The sequence below is a fragment of the Mastigoproctus giganteus genome, chromosome 10 (assembly GCF_048544385.1).
Source record: "Mastigoproctus giganteus isolate SK-2022 chromosome 10, ASM4854438v1, whole genome shotgun sequence".
Classification (NCBI taxonomy): Eukaryota; Metazoa; Arthropoda; class Arachnida; order Uropygi; family Thelyphonidae; genus Mastigoproctus; species Mastigoproctus giganteus.
Genome location: NC_143584.1, coordinates 44,477,913 through 44,498,464, shown reverse-complemented (window position 1 = coordinate 44,498,464; position 20,552 = coordinate 44,477,913). Strand labels below are relative to the sequence as shown.

Here is a 20,552-nt window from a genome sequence, read left to right as displayed (position 1 = left end):
TTGATTGTTTCCCTCATGTTGCATGTTAAAAGAACTGTAATCCTGTCCTTGATCTTCTTTCCTGCAGACGCAGAGGAATTTTTAAAAATCATGCAGTGATCTGGGGTAGCCCTGTTTCATCTGTATTAAAAATGTCTTCAGGATTACAAGTGCTTAACACAGTTTGCCAAGAAGTTTTCAACCGTGTGTCAGCTGCAGAACCATTGGAATCCTGTTTTTCTCCGTGAAGTTTTTTGTAAACAATATCATGCCCCTCCTTCCATCTTGTCAGCCTTCTGTCCTTCGCCTTAAACTCTGTGTAGTTTTTCAGAAAAATTGTTAGCTTTTTGAAGAAGAATGCTACGATTGATTGGCGCGTTAAATGAGCTGGCCTGTTTAAACCAAACGAACAGAGCTTCATCTACTGTTTGGTATTTCTCTTCACGTTTCTTTTTTCTTTCATTTCTTTCAATGTGATTAGTGACGCACTTCTGGTTTCACTAATCACATTAGCGTTTGTGTGATGTGATTTTAACAATTTTGCTAAAGATGACTGAGGCACTCCTAATTTTACTGCCTCTTTCCTTTGAGATATATTGCCCAAGTTTAATTTATCGTATGTTTCTATAATTCATAATTTCTTTTTCACTCAAATTCACTCTTTCTGTTCACTGACATTTTTTTTTTTTTTTTTTGGGTAGTACAATTTAAAACACAATAAGGCGCCTCCATAGCCAGGTGGGCAGGAGCAGCAGTGTGTAACACACGCTTCTTGATTAGACCGAGGTTCGAGCCCGTGATCACCAAATACAGAGGATGCGGAAAGGTCAGGGAATGACCACCGCATATCCTCGGAGCAATATGGCCTTAGTTGCTAATGCTCCTAAAAACCAAATAACAACAACAAAACACAATAAAAAAGATAAGCTTCAATCAATAACAAAGCACACAAATTGGAACTAACACGACACACGCAAGTGAGACGAAGTTTAGATATAGAGATGAAGTGCAGATTTCAGCAAAGGGGAAACACGTTTCACCATAGTAATGTGAAAACACAGAATTCCAGCTATTGATATTATCGCAAATGAATAAGACAGTTTACTACCCATTTATTGCACTAACAGAAAAGCCCAATAAACCAGAAACTGCAAGTTTTTATTGTTTTATGGTTGGACCTCCAGAAATGTGTTTAGAAAAATATCAGAGGCGTTCAAAATTTGATTCTTATAACTGAAAATGTGATTCTAGTAAACAATGAAAGTGTAGTGCATTTTATTGATTTGGATCGGTTCTTCGAAATTTGATTCTATTGAGTGGCTGATTCTAATAACCAGTGATCACTACAACCGACACTTACTATATATTAAATTTTTTTCCAGTTTGGGACATATAATGCTAAAATAGAAAAAAAAAGAAAATTAAAAAATGACATTATAGATGATGTATTTGTATGGAGTGGATTTTTAAATAGTTTGTCTTACATTTAGTGCCACCCACACCTGAGGATATTGCTGTTATATATTATGGGGAAGGAAATTATACAATCTCATGGAAACCTCCGAAGTCTAAAAGTTTTGACATCATCAGCTATACTGTATTCTGGTGTAAAAGTTTTCAGCCACCTTCATTAGAGCCATGTAAGGAAGGTATTGAATGGATTTTAGTTCCTGGTATAGAAAGGACAGTAGGCAGGGTTTTCACAGATAATGCAAAATATCAGTTTGCTGTTAGTGCAAATACAAAAGATTCCACCTCTGGATTGGAATGGGCAACGTGCACTGTGCTATATAATAAAGGTATGAGTGTGATGTTCTTTTGATTAGTTTCATAATTTTTTGTGAATTACTCATTGAATAGGCTAAGTTTCTTGTATATACTACTTGGTGTCCCAAAGCTCTGCGGCAGTGACCTTGTAATAGAAGTAAATGAGAAATATTTAAATGGTTATTAGGATACTATAGTATAACTTTTCGTAGAAATAAGAAACAGTTAAGAATCCATATTTGTTTAAGAAACAATTGAACTAATATAAATTGCTTAGATGGTTACTTATTTCAGATAGATTGACAAAAAAAAAAAAAAAAAAAAATTAAATGCTCTGTGCAGTAGTGGTAGTTTTATGACAACATATTTTAACTGCAGTCTGTGGTCATAGAAAAGTCGGACATGCACAGCACTGGGTCCCAAGTTAAAAGTGTTTTTTTTTTATTGATCATTAGGGAATGCTTTGTAGATATCTTGGGGGGGGGGGAGAGAGAGAGAGAGAGAGAGAGTATTGCATAAGAAGTAAACTTATATGGCCCCAGTGCCAAGCGATTTCTCTGTTCTATCACTTCGATTTCCCAAAAGTGATTTATAGTTATTTTACGTTCTTGATGTTAATAAATTTATTCATTTAAAAACAGCTCTTGTTACAAAAACACTTGTACAGAGCAAGAAAGGAAAGGCACCTTTCTTTATTTCTTCTAGTTTACTACTAACCACTTACTACTTTTCGCTTGGTCACACCAGGCACTGCTCCTGCCCCCCTGTGGCGGGGCCGGTAACCTTGGCAGAAAAGTTCATCTGCCAGGGGCTAAGAGGAGCCAACATGGAAAAAAATGTTTCCAACTTTAGAGCCATCAAACTGTCAGCCAAACACAGAAAATTACCATGATTCGTCGCAAGCAAAGAGGTTGAAAACCAATCCCTCGGCGACAGTCTTACCTGCATTCTTAATTATGCACTCGCTATCTGAACAGCCTCTCAGTAAGCTATCCCCTTTTCTAATCCAAAAACACCTGGAAAGTATTGCAGGGTCTCCCAAGACGGTTAAGAGACTGCAATCAGGGGACTTACTTATTGAAATTATAAATTGCAGGCACTCTGAAAAATTACTAAAAAAGACAACTTTCACTGGTATTCCAGTGAAAGTAACTCCACATGCAACCCTAAATACATCAAAGGGTGTAATATCTAGTTGATACCTGATGAATGTGATGGAGGAAGAAATTAAAGAAGAGCATCAGGAACAAAATGTAATTGCTGTAAAAAGAATTATGATCAAAAGAGACAATATTCTCGCACCTACCAGAAATATCATTCTCACCTTTAACAGTCCAAGCCTACCCTCATCAGTAAAAGCTGGATATCTACTTTGCAGCACTCGTCCTTTCATACCCAATCTGTTGAGATGTTATAAATGCCAAAAGTATGGCCACTCTCAAACAACATGCAGAGGGAACCCAGTTTGTCCCAACTGTGGATCCTCCGATCACATTCAAATTGATTGTTCGGCAAAAGAAATGATATATCCCAACTGCAAAGGCAACCATTCTGCCTACTCTAAGATGTGAGGGGTGGAAAACGGAGAAAAGAATTATTGTGAAATATAAAGTTGAAAACAGAGTTAGTTATCAGGAGGCAAGAAAATTAATTGCACCCAGTATACCTAACCGTACCTATGCCAATATTGCAAAAAAAATCAAACCATTGCCACACAAACCGATGTTACCGTTCCTTCAAACACTTCAATCTCTGATTGGGCTCGGGCTGTCCTCTCTCAGCAACAGTCCAGTGCCGTTAAGCACTCAGACCAAGCAAATAATACGCCTCTCACAATACCAGCAAAATCTCAATCTCCGCCAGTGAATGCCACTACTACAAATAATGATAGTTCGACTTCAAAAAAGATTATTCAGGACACATCGATGGAGGCAGAGTACCCATCCAAACAGAAAGATCCGATTCTGGAAATATTTGCAGAAGAAGAGATGGACACCGGTCGCCCTTCCAAAAAGAGATAAACCAAAGCCTGAAGCCATAAGACAGCCACATCAGGTACAGCTTCTTCTTCTAAATTCAAGTAATGCCTTACATTTTGCAGTGGAATTGCAGAGGCTTCCGTGGCAACATCGACGACATTCAAAACTTAATGAACCACTACTCTTCAGTTGGTTTCTGCCTTCAAGAAACTTATTTAACTCCTCAAATCTCCGTTTCCATAAAAAACTATTCAATCTATAGAAGAGATCGGAATACATCTGATTCTGCTTGTGGTGGTGTAGCCCTCTTGATTAGCTCAAAGATTCCGGCTAGACAAATCGCTCTTCGAACCCCCAAATCGAAGCCGTTGCTGTGCATCTGATTACTCAGATCACGTTAACAATTGTCTAAATTTATCTCGCACCAAATCATACTATCTCTTACAGTGACCTTGAAGAACTTTTAAGACAGCTACACTCCCCTGTCTGCTTGCTAGGGGATTTCAGTGGCCACCATCCTCTATGGGGATCATCTAAATTAGACAGACGCGGCCTAATGATTGAAACTTTACTAGAAAAACAAAACCTCACTCTTCTTAATAGTGGCTCGGACACCCATATACAGTTACCTACTGGACAGACTTCCGCAATTGACCTATCGATTTGCTCCCCGATACTGTTTTCAGTCATGCACTGGTCTGCTCTGGATGATCCCATGGGCAGTGATCATTTATTTTCCAATTGTTTGTAATCTGTTGACTACACAACCACCATTACAACAGCTCTGCAGGAAATGGAAATTCTCTGAAGCCAGTTGGGCCAAATTTCAGTCAGCAATCACTCTTGACAAAAAAACTATTCAACTACAGCCCATAGATAAAGTTACAGATTATATTACATCCCGTCTTTTAGTTGCAGCTAAGTACTCAACTCCATTATCAAATCCCCCTTCCCGATGGCATTTCAACTATTGGTCAAACGAAGAGTGCACAAAAGCAAAGAAGGAAAAAAATAAAGCATTTAATTTATTTCGTCGATCTCCAACCACAGCTAATCTAATTAGCTACAAGAAACTAAGGGCAAAGGCGCGTTACATTCAAAAGCAGGCCAAGAAAGATTCTTGGACTAGGTTCGCATCAACTATCAATAGAAACACTGACTCCAGACTAATATGGAAAAAAATTAGGTAGCTTTCTGGGAAGTTTCCAACTGTTCCTTATCCAATTCTCTCCTGCAATGGACAAGAACTCTCTGCTCCTCTAGACATAGCCAATGCCTTGGACAAAACCTTTGCTCAAATATCGGCTGCATCAAACTGCACTCCAAAATTCCAGAAAATTAAGGCCGTCACCGAACAGAGACCTATCAACTTTCAAACCTCACTATCGCTTCCCTATAATCAGCCTCTGCAATATTGTGAACTTCTACAGGCCATCAGAACAACACGAAACAGTGCCTCTGGGCCAGATGGCATATATTATGTCATGCTGCAGCATCTTGATGACAAAAACTTAAACTGCTTCTGGTTTTTTTTTAACCGGATCTTCCTGGAAAATATTTATCCAACCTCTTGGCACCATGCTACAGTTTTGGCGTTTTTGAAACCTGGAAAAGATCTCTCCAGTCCTAATAGTTACAGACCAATATCTTTGTCAAGTTGCCTAGGTAAAATTGTTGATTGAAAAAATGATCCACAATCGACTCACCTGGATCATTGAAACTCAACATCTACTGAGTTAATTGTAAACATGGCTTTTGCAAAAACAGGTCCTTCCTAGATCTGATGATCAAGGTGGAATCTGAAATTCGCAGTGCCTTTATGAAAAACGAACATCTTGTCATGGTCTCCATTGATATAGAGAAGGCATTTGATACCACCTGGTGGTATGGCATTCTCAGTGACCTATACAGGGTGTTTCAGTTAAACATTTCAGAACTTCTAAGAGGGGTAGGGTACATCCTGACAACTCGAAATCATATAGCAATGTGGGGTCGGAAATGCTTTCCTGAAGCGGTGTTGTACACAGAAGCACCATAAAGAAAAGAGACCGTAAGTGAGAAATCGTTTTAATAATACATGAAAAGAAGCAAAAGGTACATGGATTAAAGTAAGTGTTTGAAGTTCCTTCCATGGGCTACAATGCACGCCTCACATCTCCGACGCATGGACATCCGAACATTCTGGAATACTCCAGGCGAATTTCGAATTTCTTCGGCAGCTACTGCGATTCTTGCAACCAGCTCCTCAGCATTGTCAACAGGGGTGTCATAAACTAGCGATTTCATATGACCCCAGAAATAAAAATCAAGACATGATAGGTCGGGTGACCGAGCAGGCCAATGCACGGGACCACCACGTCCGATCCACTGTTGACCAAATGTGACATCCAGGTAGTTATGAACGTCTCCGCTATAATGGGCAGGGGCTCCATCGTGTTGGAACCACATTGTCTGTTGCGTCGATGCAGAAATCTGTTCATCTCTCAAAAGTTGTGGCAATACTTTCTGCAGAAAGGTCAAGTAGATAGGTCCGGTTAGACGACACGGTAACAGGTAAGGTCCGATGAGGTGATCTCCCATAATACCGGCCCATACATTGACCGAAAATCGAATCTGTGCTGCACGACGTCGTATTGCATGCGGGTTCTCGACCGCCCAGATATGGTCGTTATGCGTATTGAAAATTCCTTCCCTTTTGAAGGATGCCTCATCGGAAAACAACACTTCATCAGGAAAAAGGGGATTTGTAGCACATTTTCCAAGGTACCACTGTGCGAAAGCAATACGAAGTGCATAATCCTCCGGTTGCTGTGTCTGGACACGCTGCACGTGAAACGGATGCATGTCTTGTTCCCGGAGAATCCTCCAGACGCTGCAATGGGAAACCCCGACTGCGTTTGCTAGACTTCGTGTACTCGTTCTTGGATTCCCCTGTACATGCTGCAGCACATTCTGTTCGACGGCTGGAGTCCGTGCTGTTCTTACCCTGTCCCTGTCAGCTCTTTCAAATGAACCTCTCTCAGCTAACCTCTGGTGCAGTCTTGCAAAGAAATTATGACTGGTAATACGCCTTGTCGGATATCGTTCTGCGTACAAAAACGCTGTGCGGCTGGCCCACTACAATTTGCAGCCCCGTACGCCAAATGCATATCGGCTAACTCTGCGTTCGTGTAATCATCCATCCTACTAACTTGGCGTTCTTGTTCAAGAAATTCGAAATTCGCCTGGAGTATTCCAGAATGTTCGGATGTCCATGCGTCAGAGATGTGAGGCGTGCATTGTATCCCGTGGAAGAAACTTCGAACACTTACTTTAATCCACGTACCTTTTGCTTCTTTTCATGTATTATTAAAACGATTTCTCACTTACGGTCTCTTTTCTTTATGGTGCTTCTGTGTACAACACCACTTCAGGAAAGCATTTCTGACCCCACATTGCTATATGATTTCGAGTTGTCAGGATGTGCCCTACCCCTCTTAGAAGTTCTGAAACGGTTGCCGGGCAGGTACTTTACCCACTCGGCTAGCCCGGTCGGCTAAGAGATCTATCGAAAGGCAATTGCAGATGTCCCTCAATAAAGTACAAAAGTGGGCTGATCTCAATGGATATCGTCTCTCAATGGAAATTCGCCTGGAGTATTCCAGAATGTTCGGATGTCCATGCGTCAGAGATGTGAGGCGTGCATTGTATCCCGTGGAAGAAACTTCGAACACTTACTTTAATCCACGTACCTTTTGCTTCTTTTCATGTATTATTAAAACGATTTCTCACTTACGGTCTCTTTTCTTTATGGTGCTTCTGTGTACAACACCACTTCAGGAAAGCATTTCTGACCCCACATTGCTATATGATTTCGAGTTGTCAGGATGTGCCCTACCCCTCTTAGAAGTTCTGAAACGTTTAACTGAAACACCCTGTATAATCTTGGTCTACGAGGCAACCTGCCCATATTTATTAGGAACTTCCTCAAGAGCTGATCTTTCCAGGTCAAATATCAAAATTCCCTTTCTGCTACATTCTTGCAGGAAGAAGGAGTACTGCAAGGATCAATTTTAAGTGCAACCCTGTTTGCCCTTAGAATTGATTCCATTACAAAAGAACTCCCAAATTCTGTAGAGGCTTACCTTTACGCTGATGATTTCTTTATTTCTTGCCATTCTCAGAACATGAGATCTATCGATTTTTTTTTTTTTTTTGATTTGGTAGTTGTTGGCGCATCGGCTTCTGTGGCCATATTGCACCTCCCAAGGTTTTTGCAGTACTTTGATCCAAGCCCGAGGCGGGAATCGAACCCGCGACCTTTGGGTTGCCGGGCAGGTACTTTACCCACTCGGCTAGCCCGGTCGGCTAAGAGATCTATCGAAAGGCAATTGCAGATGTCCCTCAATAAAGTACAAAAGTGGGCTGATCTCAATGGATATCGTCTTGCCCAACAGAAAACAGTTGCGATCCACTTTTGTAGTCAACGCAAATTGCATACAGATCCTGAACTTCGGACTTCAAATTCCACCATTCCAATTGCCAGCTATATGAAATTCTTGGGACTAATCCTGGACAGTAAGCTCAACTTCTTTGAGCATGTTAAATTAATATGTACTGCCTATCTTAAAAAGATCAACATGCTAAGAACATGTTGATCTTTTTAACTTCTTGGTGAGCAGATCGTACAACTTTGCTGCTCTTATATAGAGCACTGATTAGATAGTTTAGATTATGGTGCTCCAGTTTATGATTCTGCCCGAAGGAGTGTGCTACGCTGGCTGGATCTTATTCAACATAATGCACTGCGGATTGCAATTGGCGCATACAGGACATCTCCAACTCAGAGTCTATACATTGAAGCTAATGAGCCCCCTTTGCATCTTCGTAGAAAAATGTTACTACTTAAATATGCAGCCAAAATACAGACTTGCCCTTTGCATCCTATTCAGCCATACCTTTTTAATCAACCACTAGTTAATCTCTATAGAAATAAACCAAGTAAAATCCAACCGGCTGGGCTACGGCTCCTTGAAATATCGCAGAACTGGAATGTTCCTCTCCACAATAGACAACAGATAAAGAATTACTCTCATTCACCATGGACCACCTTTCCTCAACTGACCTCTGATACCTATTTTCTAGAATAGGGAATCATCTACCGGCACTGACTGTGCAACAACTCCATGCTAGCCATATTCAAATCTATGCTGACTTCTTGCCGATAAATATGGATGGTTCCAAATCTCCTTCAACTGTTGGAGCAGCAGCAGTGTTTCCCTCTGCTATCATATCAGCTTCTCTTCCACCTGAGTATAGCAACTTTTCAGCAGAACTGTACGCAATACAATTAGCTCTAGAAAATTTGACTCTACATCCATCTGCAAAATATACAGTTTACATTGACTCTCTCAGCTCAATTAGAGCAGTGCAGAATACCTCTCAAAAGAATCACCATATGTTAATGAAAATCAGGAGTTTGTAGTAGTAGTAGTAGTGGCATGTGATGCAAGAAAGCAAATGTATGAGCTTATGCAGCATCAGCCAAAAAAAAAAAAAAAATCGCACCATTCCCTCCAAATGCTTGTCCAGTTCCTCCTTAAATTTATTCAACCTATCAACTTCCACAACGACAGATGGAAGTTTGTTCCAGCAATTAACCACCCACTGGCTAAAGGCAAATTTCCGCACATCTATTCTACCTCTGTCTTTTCTTAATTTGAATTTATGCCCCCTTAGGTTCGTAATCTGAACAAGTGGAAGGATCCCATCAGAATTCAGCGTGCTCAACCTTCAAGGCCTTATATACCTCAATCAGATCACCGCGCAGGTGCCTAGTCTCCAGCCACTGCAATTTGCAGAACTTAAGCCTCTCTTGGTAAGAGGATCCCTTCATTCCCCTCACCAATCTTGTTGCCCTTCTCCGTACACGCTCAAGTAAATCTACATCCTTCCTAAAATGAGGCCTCCAGACCTGTACGCAGTACTCAAGGCGTGGCCTGACCATTCCTTATACAGAGGGATAATCACCTCCCTGCTAGCAAAATTCCTATATATCATTAACAAAACCCCATGACCTGGCCTGGCAGCCTGTCTGCATTGCTCAGAGAACTTCATATCTGACTGCACAATTACTCCCAGGTCTTTTTCATTTTCTACCACCTTAAGTGTAGTACCACACAGTTGGTACGTTTCTCTGGGGTTACTTCTACCCATATGCAGTACTTTGCATTTGTCAAGGTTAAACTTCAGTTGCCACTTCTTAGCCCATCTGCCAAATTATCAAGATCCTGTTGCAGTAGCACATTGCCATTACTGTCATTAACAACCCTGCCAACCTTTGTATCATCTGCAAACTTCGTCATATACCTTCATCAATATCATTGATAAATATACAAAACAACAGTGGACCTAACACCGAACCCTGTGGGACACCAGTAATAACATTAGTCCAAGAAGAGCAGCACCCATTGATTACCACCCTCTCTCTTCTTGCACTTAACCATCCTTTTACCCCTCGACGTGGGCACCTGTACGTGGTGAGGGGACCTCCCAGTGACGCTGCTGGACTTCAAGACTAGCATCACTGGGATCCAACGCCCACAGCCCAGGTTCCAGGCTTACATCAATGGAATCCGGCGTGTTTGCCGTGCGCTGCGACCCGTGGAAATTCGGAAAGGGGGATCCTGGTGGTTGAGGGGCCCAGCTTCAATACACGACTTTGGCCCCTGCTTCAACAAGACGGGTGGTCCTGGAAGGCCCGGCTAGGATCAATCGGCTAGTAGGCTCGCCTGCGAGGGTCAACCGTGTCAATGCCACGCCCCTACCCTCATGGTCCGAGGGACAGGATTCAGGCTGACGGCGGTGCGGGTATTGTGTCTGGGTAGCCCTGGTGTTCCACTCCCGAGCGCATTTATTGCATGCCGGGTAGTGGGCGTCCCTTTGGGCTCCGTGGTGGGTGGGGAGCCTGGGCACTGAACCACTTCAAAACTTCATGAATCCTGATAAATATATTCCTTCAGGGGCCCCAACCCGGTCCCTATCTGAAAATAATGACGGAGAGTCAGATAGCATTATTGCTACAAAGAGACAGCGAACTGAAGTACCATCAGGGCCTGTTCCAAGGTTCCTAATCATACACTCCACCGGTGAAAAACCGATTGGTAAAATGTCGCCCTTTGTTATTCAAAAAGGGTTAGATGGGTTAGCAGGTTCTCCCAAATCAGTTAAGAGGCTCCGTTCTGGAGACCTCTTAATTGAAACTAAAAATGACAGGCAATCTGAACATCTACTCCGAACAACATCAATCGGAGGAATACCTATAACAATGACACCACACAGAACACTCAATTCATCCAGAGGTGTCATTTCGGAGTGGGACCTTCTCGACGTAACCGAGGAGGAAATCTGCTCCGAATTAAAACCCCAGGGAGTTATTGCCGTCAAGAGAATTACTGCGCGAAGGGATGGAAAAATTGTTAAAACCAGGAGCGTTATCCTGACTTTTAACTCTCCTAAACCTCCTGATGAGATTAAAGCTGGATACATCAACTGTTCAGTGCATCCATACGTTCCGAACCCTTTACCATGCTTTAAATGCCAGAAGTATGGACATTCTCAAATAGTCTGCCGTGGAGGCCTTGCATGCGCTCGATGCGGTGCAAAGGACCACGAAACAACAGCATGTTCAGCCGCAAAACCCACCTGTATTAACTGTGAAGGCGAACACCCGGCCTATTCACGAGCATGCCAGAGGTGGAAAGAAGAAAAAGAAATTCAACGGCTGAAGGCAGAGCTAAATATATCATACCAGGAGGCAAGGAAATCGGTCAAACCTCTGAATATCAACAAACCTACCTACGCCCAGAAGGTAGCAGGGAGATGTTCCGTCGGAACTCAGACGGACATGACCATTCCTCCAAAGGAGTCTTTCACTCCCATCGCGCGGTATCTCTTAAGTTCTCAAAAACCTGCACAAAAGGACCAATCAGCTGCCACTCCTATATCGGTACCTCCTAATGCTCCACAAGTAACAAAGGTAATTATGAAAGAAAAGAATAAGAAAGAGGAAGTCCCCCCCTAGTACCCAAGAAAAGATGGATGTCGAGCAGAAGGAGGTACCTGAAGATTCATTCTTGAAACTCTTTGCGGAGGAGGAAATGGACACGGGACAGCGTCCATTCTTCCCCAAAAAAGACAAATCCAAGACTGATAAAAGTAAGCCCTCAGCACCTCGGAAGCCGCCTGATGGACCCACCAAGCCAAAATAATGGCTAAATTCCTACAATGGAATTGTCGTGGATTCCTGCGAAATATTGATGACATCAAGGCCCTCCTGCAAAAGCACGAGCCAGTTTGCTTTTGCTTGCAGGAGACATTTAAAGGCAAATGATGATCCCACCATGCACAACATCACAGTTTTTCGAAAGGATAGAATTGCGGATGGCTCTGTACATGGGGGAGTGGCTATCCTTGTGGGTAACCAGACCCCAATGCAGCCCTTGCTAATAACAGCCAGCATAGAGGCTGTTGCAATTCGCCTTTCAGTGGGATTTTTATTAACTGTGTGTTCCATTTATTTGCCACCTGGGACTGACATCTCCCAGGCAGACCTTGATGATCTTCTAACTCAGCTGCCTCCCCCTTTCTTACTTCTCGGGGATTTTAACGGACATAACACCCTGTGAGGTAGTGCTAACATCAACGGAAGGGGACGAGTCATAGAGCGTATGCTCAATGACAATGACCTTTCCCTTCTAAATACTGGAACAAACACCTTCTTCCACATGCCTACCCGTACTTTTTCTGCCATTGATCTCTCTATCTGCTCCCCTTCTCTACTCCCTTCACTCACTTTGGAAGTGGAGGAGAATCCATACGGAAGTGATCACTTCCCTGTGATAACCTCGTTACACAGTGGGAGACCATGTCTTCCCTTCAGGTTACCAAGGTGGAAGATTGATCAGGCTGACTGGACTGCCTTCCAACATCAGGCAAATTTTGATCTTAGCACGGTCAGTCAAGAGCCTATCAATGATGCAGTTAAGTACATCACAGAAAATATTGTCCAAGCAGCTGCGAATGCTGTTCCAAAAACATCTGCCCGGTTTCCATCATTTCCCAAACCTTGGTGGAATTCACAATGCACAGCAGCAAAAAAGGCTCAAAACAAAGCGTGGGGGATATTCCGCCGATATCCTACCACGACCAACCTTATAGCCTTTAAACGTGCACGAGCCAAAGCACGATATATCTGTCGTCAGAGTCAAAAGGAATCTTGGATCCGTTTTACCTCATCTATTAACCAGGCTACCAATTCTAAGGTAGTCTGGGATAAAATCCGGAAAATGAAGGGAAAATATACATCCCACCCTTCTGCAATCCTAGATTATAATAGATGCGCTATTGCAGATCCAACTGCAATAGCCAATTCTCTTGGGGAAACATTCTGTAACATCTCTGCAACATCTTCGTATTCCCCAGAGTTCCTGGTCCTGAAATATAAAATCGAAAAACAGGCACTTAACTTTAAATCTAAGAGCATTTATCCCTACAACGGGGATTTCACTATTCTGGAACTGAAAAGAGCCATAGCTCTTTCCAAAGCAAGTACCGTTGGACCAGATGGCATCCATTATGAAATGATTAAACATCTTTCATCAAAATCTATGGATTGTCTGCTCCTTCTGTATAACAGAATCTTTACTGAAGGGCAGTTTCCGGACTCCTGGCGAAAGGCAATCGTTCTTGCCTTTCCTAAGCCAGGAAAGGATCCAAAAGTAACCACCAATTATCGTCCTATTGCTCTGACTAGCTGTCTGTGCAAAACCCTGGAGAGAATGGTTAATTCCCGTTTCATATGGTACTTAGAATCAAACAACCTTCTCTCCAAAATCCAGTGCGGCTTCCGAAGGAATCGGTCCACTTTGGACCATCTTATTAGACTGGAAGCATCCATCCGGGATGCTTTCCGTAAACGCGAACACCTGGTGTCGGTGTTCTTTGACATGAAGAAAGCGTATGACAGAACTTGGAGATTTGGCATCTTAAAAGATCTGCATAGCCTTAGCCTTAGGGGGCAACTCCCCATTTTTATTAAAAACGTTTTAGCCAATCGATCTTTCCAAGTTCGTGTGGGATCCTCACTCTCTCGTTCCTTCAGTCAAGAGGAGGGAGTACCACAAGGATCAGTATTAAGTGTCACGCTTTTTTGCCATCAAAGTAAATTCCATCACATAACAACTTCCTCCAACTGTAAACAGTGCCCTCTATGTTGATGACTTTAGCATATTTTGTCAGTCATGCAACATGAAGGTTATTGAAAGACAACTGCAAAAAGCTATTGATCGCCTCAACTCCTGGGCTCTTGCTAATGGCTTCCGGTTCTCACCAGAGAAGACTGTTTGCGTACACTTTTGTCGTAAGCATAATCTTCATCCTGAACCTGAATTAAAGCTCGGACAAAATGCAATTCCAGTAGCAGCGAACACAAAATTCTTGGGACTCGTATTCGATAAAAAGCTGACCTTTCTGGATCACATCCGTCAACTCCGCACAAAGTGCACAAGAGGGCTGAATATTCTGCGCTCTCTTTCCTCAACATCTTGGGGTGCGGATCGATGCACCCTACTACGCATCTATCGTGCACTTGTACGATCCAGACTAGATTACGGGTCCCTGGTATACAATTCGGCCAGAGACAGTGTACTTCGATGGCTGGATCCTGTCCATCATCAGGCTCTCCGTATCGCTATTGGAGCATTTCGAACATCTCCTATCCAGAGCTTATACGTCAAAGCAAACAAACCACCGTTATCACTTCGACGTAAGCAGTTGTCTCTAAAGTACGCCTTAAAATTGAAATCCCTGCCAGACCATCCTACGTGGCCATTTGTTTTTGAGCAACGATGGGAAAATTTGTACACCACCCGTAAGACTGCCAATCGTGCTTTTGGTATTTGTATCCAAGAGCTACTCAAAGAACTTAATATTAAGGTAGACAAGGTTGCCCAAACACCAAAGCAACCTCTTCCACCCTGGCATGCTCATGTACCAACATGTGACATGTCCCTTAGAAATTGGGGAAAGTCGGACACTCCATCGTCTGTCTACCTGCAGCTTTATTCAGCACACCGAGCTGAACATTCCGACTTCGCGCCAGTTTACACAGACGGTTCGAATGTCGGAATCATATATGGGATCTGCTGCTGTCTTTACAGACAGCACTACATCGGAGCAGATTCCCTCTGAATGCAGTATATTTACTGCAGAGCTGCATGCTATAGAGTTAGCCTTGGATCACATTAGTGAATGCCAATACCAACGGTTCATTTTATATTCCGATTCTCACAGCGTGTTACAGGCTTTAATATCTGTGAGATATAATCCTCATCCAGTTCTGTCTAGTATTCAGCAGAAGATTCACTTCCTCCTCGGACGTGAATGTGATATCCGCTTCTGCTGGATTCCCAGCCACATTGGGATTAGGGGAAATGATTTTGCTGACGCCGCAGCCAAATCAGCAATTCCCAATAATAACTGCTGCCTGTCAGTCCCCTATACAGACTACAGGCAAATAATACACCAAAAGATATATTCCCAATGGCAGGATTCATGGAATAGACAGACTGCAAATAAATTATATTGTATAAAGCCTGTTATTGAACCGTGGCAGTCTAGTCTGCGCAGGAATCGTAAGGAGGAAGTTGTTCTTGCCCGGACCCGCATAGGACATAGTCATTTGACACATTCTTTTCTGCTGAGGGCTGATGACCCTCCTATGTGTGAGTCTTGTGGCACAATTTTATCAATTAGACACCTTTTAATCAACTGTCCAGATTTTAGCAATATCTGTTCTAGCGTCTTTAATCATCTGACTGAGCTGTATACACTCAGTCAGATGTTATCCAACAATGACCATGTGTCTGCTATTTTTAGTTATTTTAAATCAATAAAGGTTTTGTTTTTACTTGTATTTAATCTTTACATGTTACTGTTATTTCCTTATTAATTTATCTTTTCTACATTTTATACCTTTGTTATTTTATATACTGACATGCTGGCCTAAGTAATTAGTTCAGTGAAAATTGAAATTTTTATATATGACCTTAGTTTGGCGCATTATAGCCTTAGTAGCTAATGCGCCAATAAAACCAAACAAACAAACAAACCATCCTTTTATCCATTGTAGCAACTTACCCTTAATACCATTCTGCTCCAATTTGTACAATAGTCTTCCATGCGCAACAGTGTCAAAAGCTTTCCTGAAATCCAAATATATGATATCAAAATTATTTTTTGCATCCAGTTCCTTTGTAACCACATCATAATATCCTATCAAATTTGTCATACAAGACTTTCCCTTAACAAACCCATGCTGTGTCTGAATTATTGCTGCAGTCTTGTCTAGATGATCCTGCAATGCATCTTTAACCAGCGACTCCATTATTTTACCCGGAACAGAAGTTAAACTAACTGGTCTGTAATTACTCCTGTCACCCTTCGATCCCCCTTTGTGAATTGGGGATACATTTGCACATCTCCAGTTCGTGGGAACCTCCCCTGAGTCCAAGGATGCTCTCATAATTATGGCTAAGGGTTTGCTTATTTGCTTTGCCGCCTCCTTTAATATAACTGGATAGATCCCATCCACCCCAGGTGCTTTTCTTACGTTTAACTTCAACAATTTCTCTTCCACTTTGCTCTCAGTTATTACAAGATCATTAAGCACCCTGCTACAATTTGATAATCTTCTGCCATTTTCAAACCTTAATGATTCCTCACGTGTGAATGTAGATGCAAAATACTCATTCAGTTTGTTTGCTATCTGAGCAGGATCATCAACAGTCGAACCATCGATGTCAAGTGGACCAATCAGATTCATCCCCTTCCTTTTAGAGTTTATATAAGTAAAGAAATCCTTGCTGTTTTTCTTAGCATCTTTTGCCAAGGATTTCTCGTAATCTGCCTTCGCCTGCCGAACCTCCTTTGTGACCTGATTACAGATTAACTTATATCTGCCATAGGCTTCTGAGTCGCTTGATAATTTATATGCATCCCATGCATTTTTCTTCTCTGTTACGAGTCTCATTAGTTCATTTGATAACCATTTAGGCCTAAACCTTGAACAATATTTCTTAATAGGTATGAAACTTTTAGTAGCTTCCACGATTAATTCCTTGAATGCTTCCCACTTAGAATTTACTGTTGGTAACATCGTCAGTTGATCCCACTGTACAGAATTCAAAAACTGTCGGAGACCACTGTACTCGCCTTTACGGAAGCAAAAACCCTTTCCTTTACCCCTGATGGTAATTAAATCTTTAAGTAAATCCCACGTCAGTACACTGTGATCACTGCCACCTAGTGGTTCTTTTATCTGCAAATTCCTAATACATGAATGATCACTGCTGATAACCAGATCAAGAGTATTGCTTTTTCTGGTTGCCTCTCGAACATGCTGCTGCAGAAAACAATCATCCAATAAATCCACAAAATTCTCACTAGTGTGTGAGTGCCCAACCCACAAGTTCCAGTCAATATCTGGGAAGTTAAAATCTCCCATTATAAGACATTCCGATTTACTAGCCCACTCTATTTCTCTGTACAATTGTTCATTGTACTCATTCGAGTCATTAGACCTATAGCACACTCCTACTCTAATTTTTGCTTTCGCAGTGCTTATGTCACACCAAACTGACTCAACAGTGCACTGTTCATCTATATCAACTGGATGCACTTCTCTTGATTTTATGTTTTTCTTTATTAACAGCATAACACCTCCTCCCTTCCTATCCTGTCTATCCTTTCTGTACACATTGTACTCCCCAAATTCCAGTTCAGCATTCCTTATATCTGTGTGACACCACGTCTCTGATATCCCAACAGTATCCGCCTTTGATGTCTTGACCAACACTTCAAATTCATCAAATTTATTTACTATACTTCTAGCATTGGTATACATGCAAGTATACATGCACCTATTCCTATTCCCAGCCACTCTAACACATCCCATATACCCACCTGTTTCACGATGACTGACATCCGTCCCTGAAACCCCCAACACCCCTCGCTCCAGGTCGCTACTTATTCTAATAGAAGTTGTGCAAGAATCACCTTCACCTCTGCCTACGGCTACAGTTAAACTATTAGTCCTTGTATCCCCCCAAGCTATCAGTTTTCCGACCCACCTAACACTGCCTTGATAGCATCAGCAAATATTCTTGCACCCTTTCTATTTAAGTGTATCCCATCCCTGTAGAAGCAATCTCTCCTGTTAACAAGTACAGTCCAGGCTGAAAAAAATTCTACCCCTTGAGACTTGCACAATCTTTCCAGGGCCGAATTGATCGACAAGGCTCTCATCATATACTCCCTCCTATCGTGTCTGGGCAGAATTGCAGACACTTTCAAATTCAACCCTAATTCACGGCTTTTTTTCATCAGTGACCTGTACTTGTTAAGTAATTCTGCCGGTCTCCTACTCTTAATATCATTAGTGCCAACGTGTACAACTATATCACCTTTTGTGCCCTTAAAAGATGATATCTGCTCTACAACATCATCAACCTTTGCCCCTGGCAGACATACCCTGGTCCTGTTCCATCTATCCTTTCTACAAAGGATGCTTCCCGTTTCCCTGACAATAGTCACCAACAACTACTAGTTCCTTTGGGACCAGCGCAATCTGCCTTGGAGGTTGCCGCTGTGTTGCGTGATGACCAAGTGCCAGCTCTGGCGTTGATGTGGGCAGCTGAGAGCCTGATGGGCCCCTCAATTTAGATCATTCGAGGGCATCCACCCTGTCCTTCAAATTCTCATATAGGCCCATAACAACGCTGAGTTGTCGCCTGATTTCCTTACACTCCTTACATCGCGCGCACACAAAGACATCCCCCATGGCAATATCATGTTCCATTCCAGATAGTTCGGCAAACATTTCACAAGTTGCACATTTTTTTGTAGGCTGTGATGCGTTGGAGAATCGCCCCCCTCAGTTCTCCCCCGAGTCACAGCACTCCTGCCACTTTGTGCCCGTTGCTTTGCTGCTCTAGTTTGGGGCATGATATTTTAAATTAATAAGATCAATAAATTAAATTAAATTAAATTAAATGTCAATACTACGCTATCTAATAGAAACAGTGAAGCATATTACTGTTTCTATAATTATACGTTAGAGCTACCTAACTACCTCAATTAAAAATTTTAATTCCCTATCACTATATACAAAAACAATGCCTGCAATATTCGAATGAAATAACGGTTTTATAAAGTATTACGTATATCTACAAAAACTGTTTATACAAATTAAAATAAAAATAACCAGCGTAATTTGAACTATAAGACAACGTATTACGTACAATATAAAATAACAATTATGTAAATAATAAGCAAAAACTTATCGTTTTTTTCGGAGCCTGTAATTCGCAGCTGTATTTTCTAAAGAGAGTCAGCGCCCTCTCCAATTGTTATTGCAGATTTATCATCATCAACAACTAGTGAAGTTTTGCTGGATTCCAGCACATTCAGGCATAAAAGGGAATGAAGTGGCTGATATATCTGCCAAAAGTCCAAGTTTAGACCTAACCTCTGTCCCTATTCCAGCGCCCGATTATAATATCTTAATTCAAGCAGCATGCCAAGCACAGTGGACAGAGTTATGGCATACCCAAACGAATAACAAACTTTTACAGCTGAAACAATACCCAAAGTTCTGGCACTCGAGCAATCAGACAGTACGGCAGGAAGAAGTGGTACTCACACGAATGAGAATAGGACACACCCATCTGACTCACCTCCATCTACTAATGGGCGATGATCCTCCTTAGTGTCCACGCTGCTTAGAACATCTAACAGTCAAACACATTCTGATTGACTGTCCACAGTATCGACAACATCGAGCTGCAATACTTCAAAATCTGGCTAATCGTCGAGAACCATTGACATTACATCATATCATTGGAGAGGATGCAAACGTTAACGAACTTTTCTGCTTTTTAAAACAAATTGGTGTGTATCATCTTTTATGAATAGGTTTCAGAACTGAAATTAATTTAAACTGGCTTCATTATTAATTATTTTCTAATATTCCTACAAATAGGCGCACTATAGCCATAGCAGCTAATGTGCCAATAAACAACCATAACACACACACACACCCACCCACACACCCACCCACACACCCACCCACCCACACACCCACCCACCCACACACACACACACACACACACACACACACACACACACACACACACACACACACACACACACACACTTATATAGAAAAATAATACGGACTATAACAAATCATACTCATTCACTTTTGTTTAAGTATTATTTGTCCAGTTCTGCTTTAACTTTAGATTAACTTTCCACTTCTGCAGAAGTAGGAGGAGTTTATTCTATTTCTTCTGTATTTAGCACAAATTTAAATTTGTCACCTTTTGTATGTACACGAGATATACATAAGGGGACAAATTTGGATATCAGCCGTATGTGGTTATCCCCATACTTTTTTAGTGAATAATTAATTAGTAAACTATTTGAAGATAATAAACCACTCAACCTACATTGGTTTTAATTATATTTACATCCAATTTTGAAATATGTACACTTTGGAGTCAAATGTTTTGTAGTATTTTCTTACCACTTCATTAGTGACAGCTGTCTTTGCAATATCATTGTCATAAAGAATCACTTAGATCACAAGTTATATTTTTATGGTTGTAAGGCATACTGAATATGCATATTACTAATTATGGGTATATAGTAGTAGTGCGAAGTTTTAGAAGTTTTCAGGAAAATACCATTTAGCATGGTCATGTAGTGATGAAATAATATTTTGAAGAT

At 41.6% G+C, this 20,552-nt stretch overlaps 1 protein-coding gene across 2 annotated transcripts in view; it reads left to right on the top strand.

Moving 5' to 3' along the window:
• Positions 1-20,552, top strand: part of LOC150079006 (cytokine receptor-like) — a 453,754-nt gene that overhangs the window by 324,115 nt on the left and 109,087 nt on the right. For both annotated transcript variants that reach the window (XM_090383341.1, XM_090383340.1), the window contains exon 10: positions 1,470-1,778. In XM_090383341.1, the coding sequence (XP_090239467.1) occupies positions 1,470-1,778 (309 nt within the window). The remainder of the gene's footprint in view (positions 1-1,469; positions 1,779-20,552) is intronic.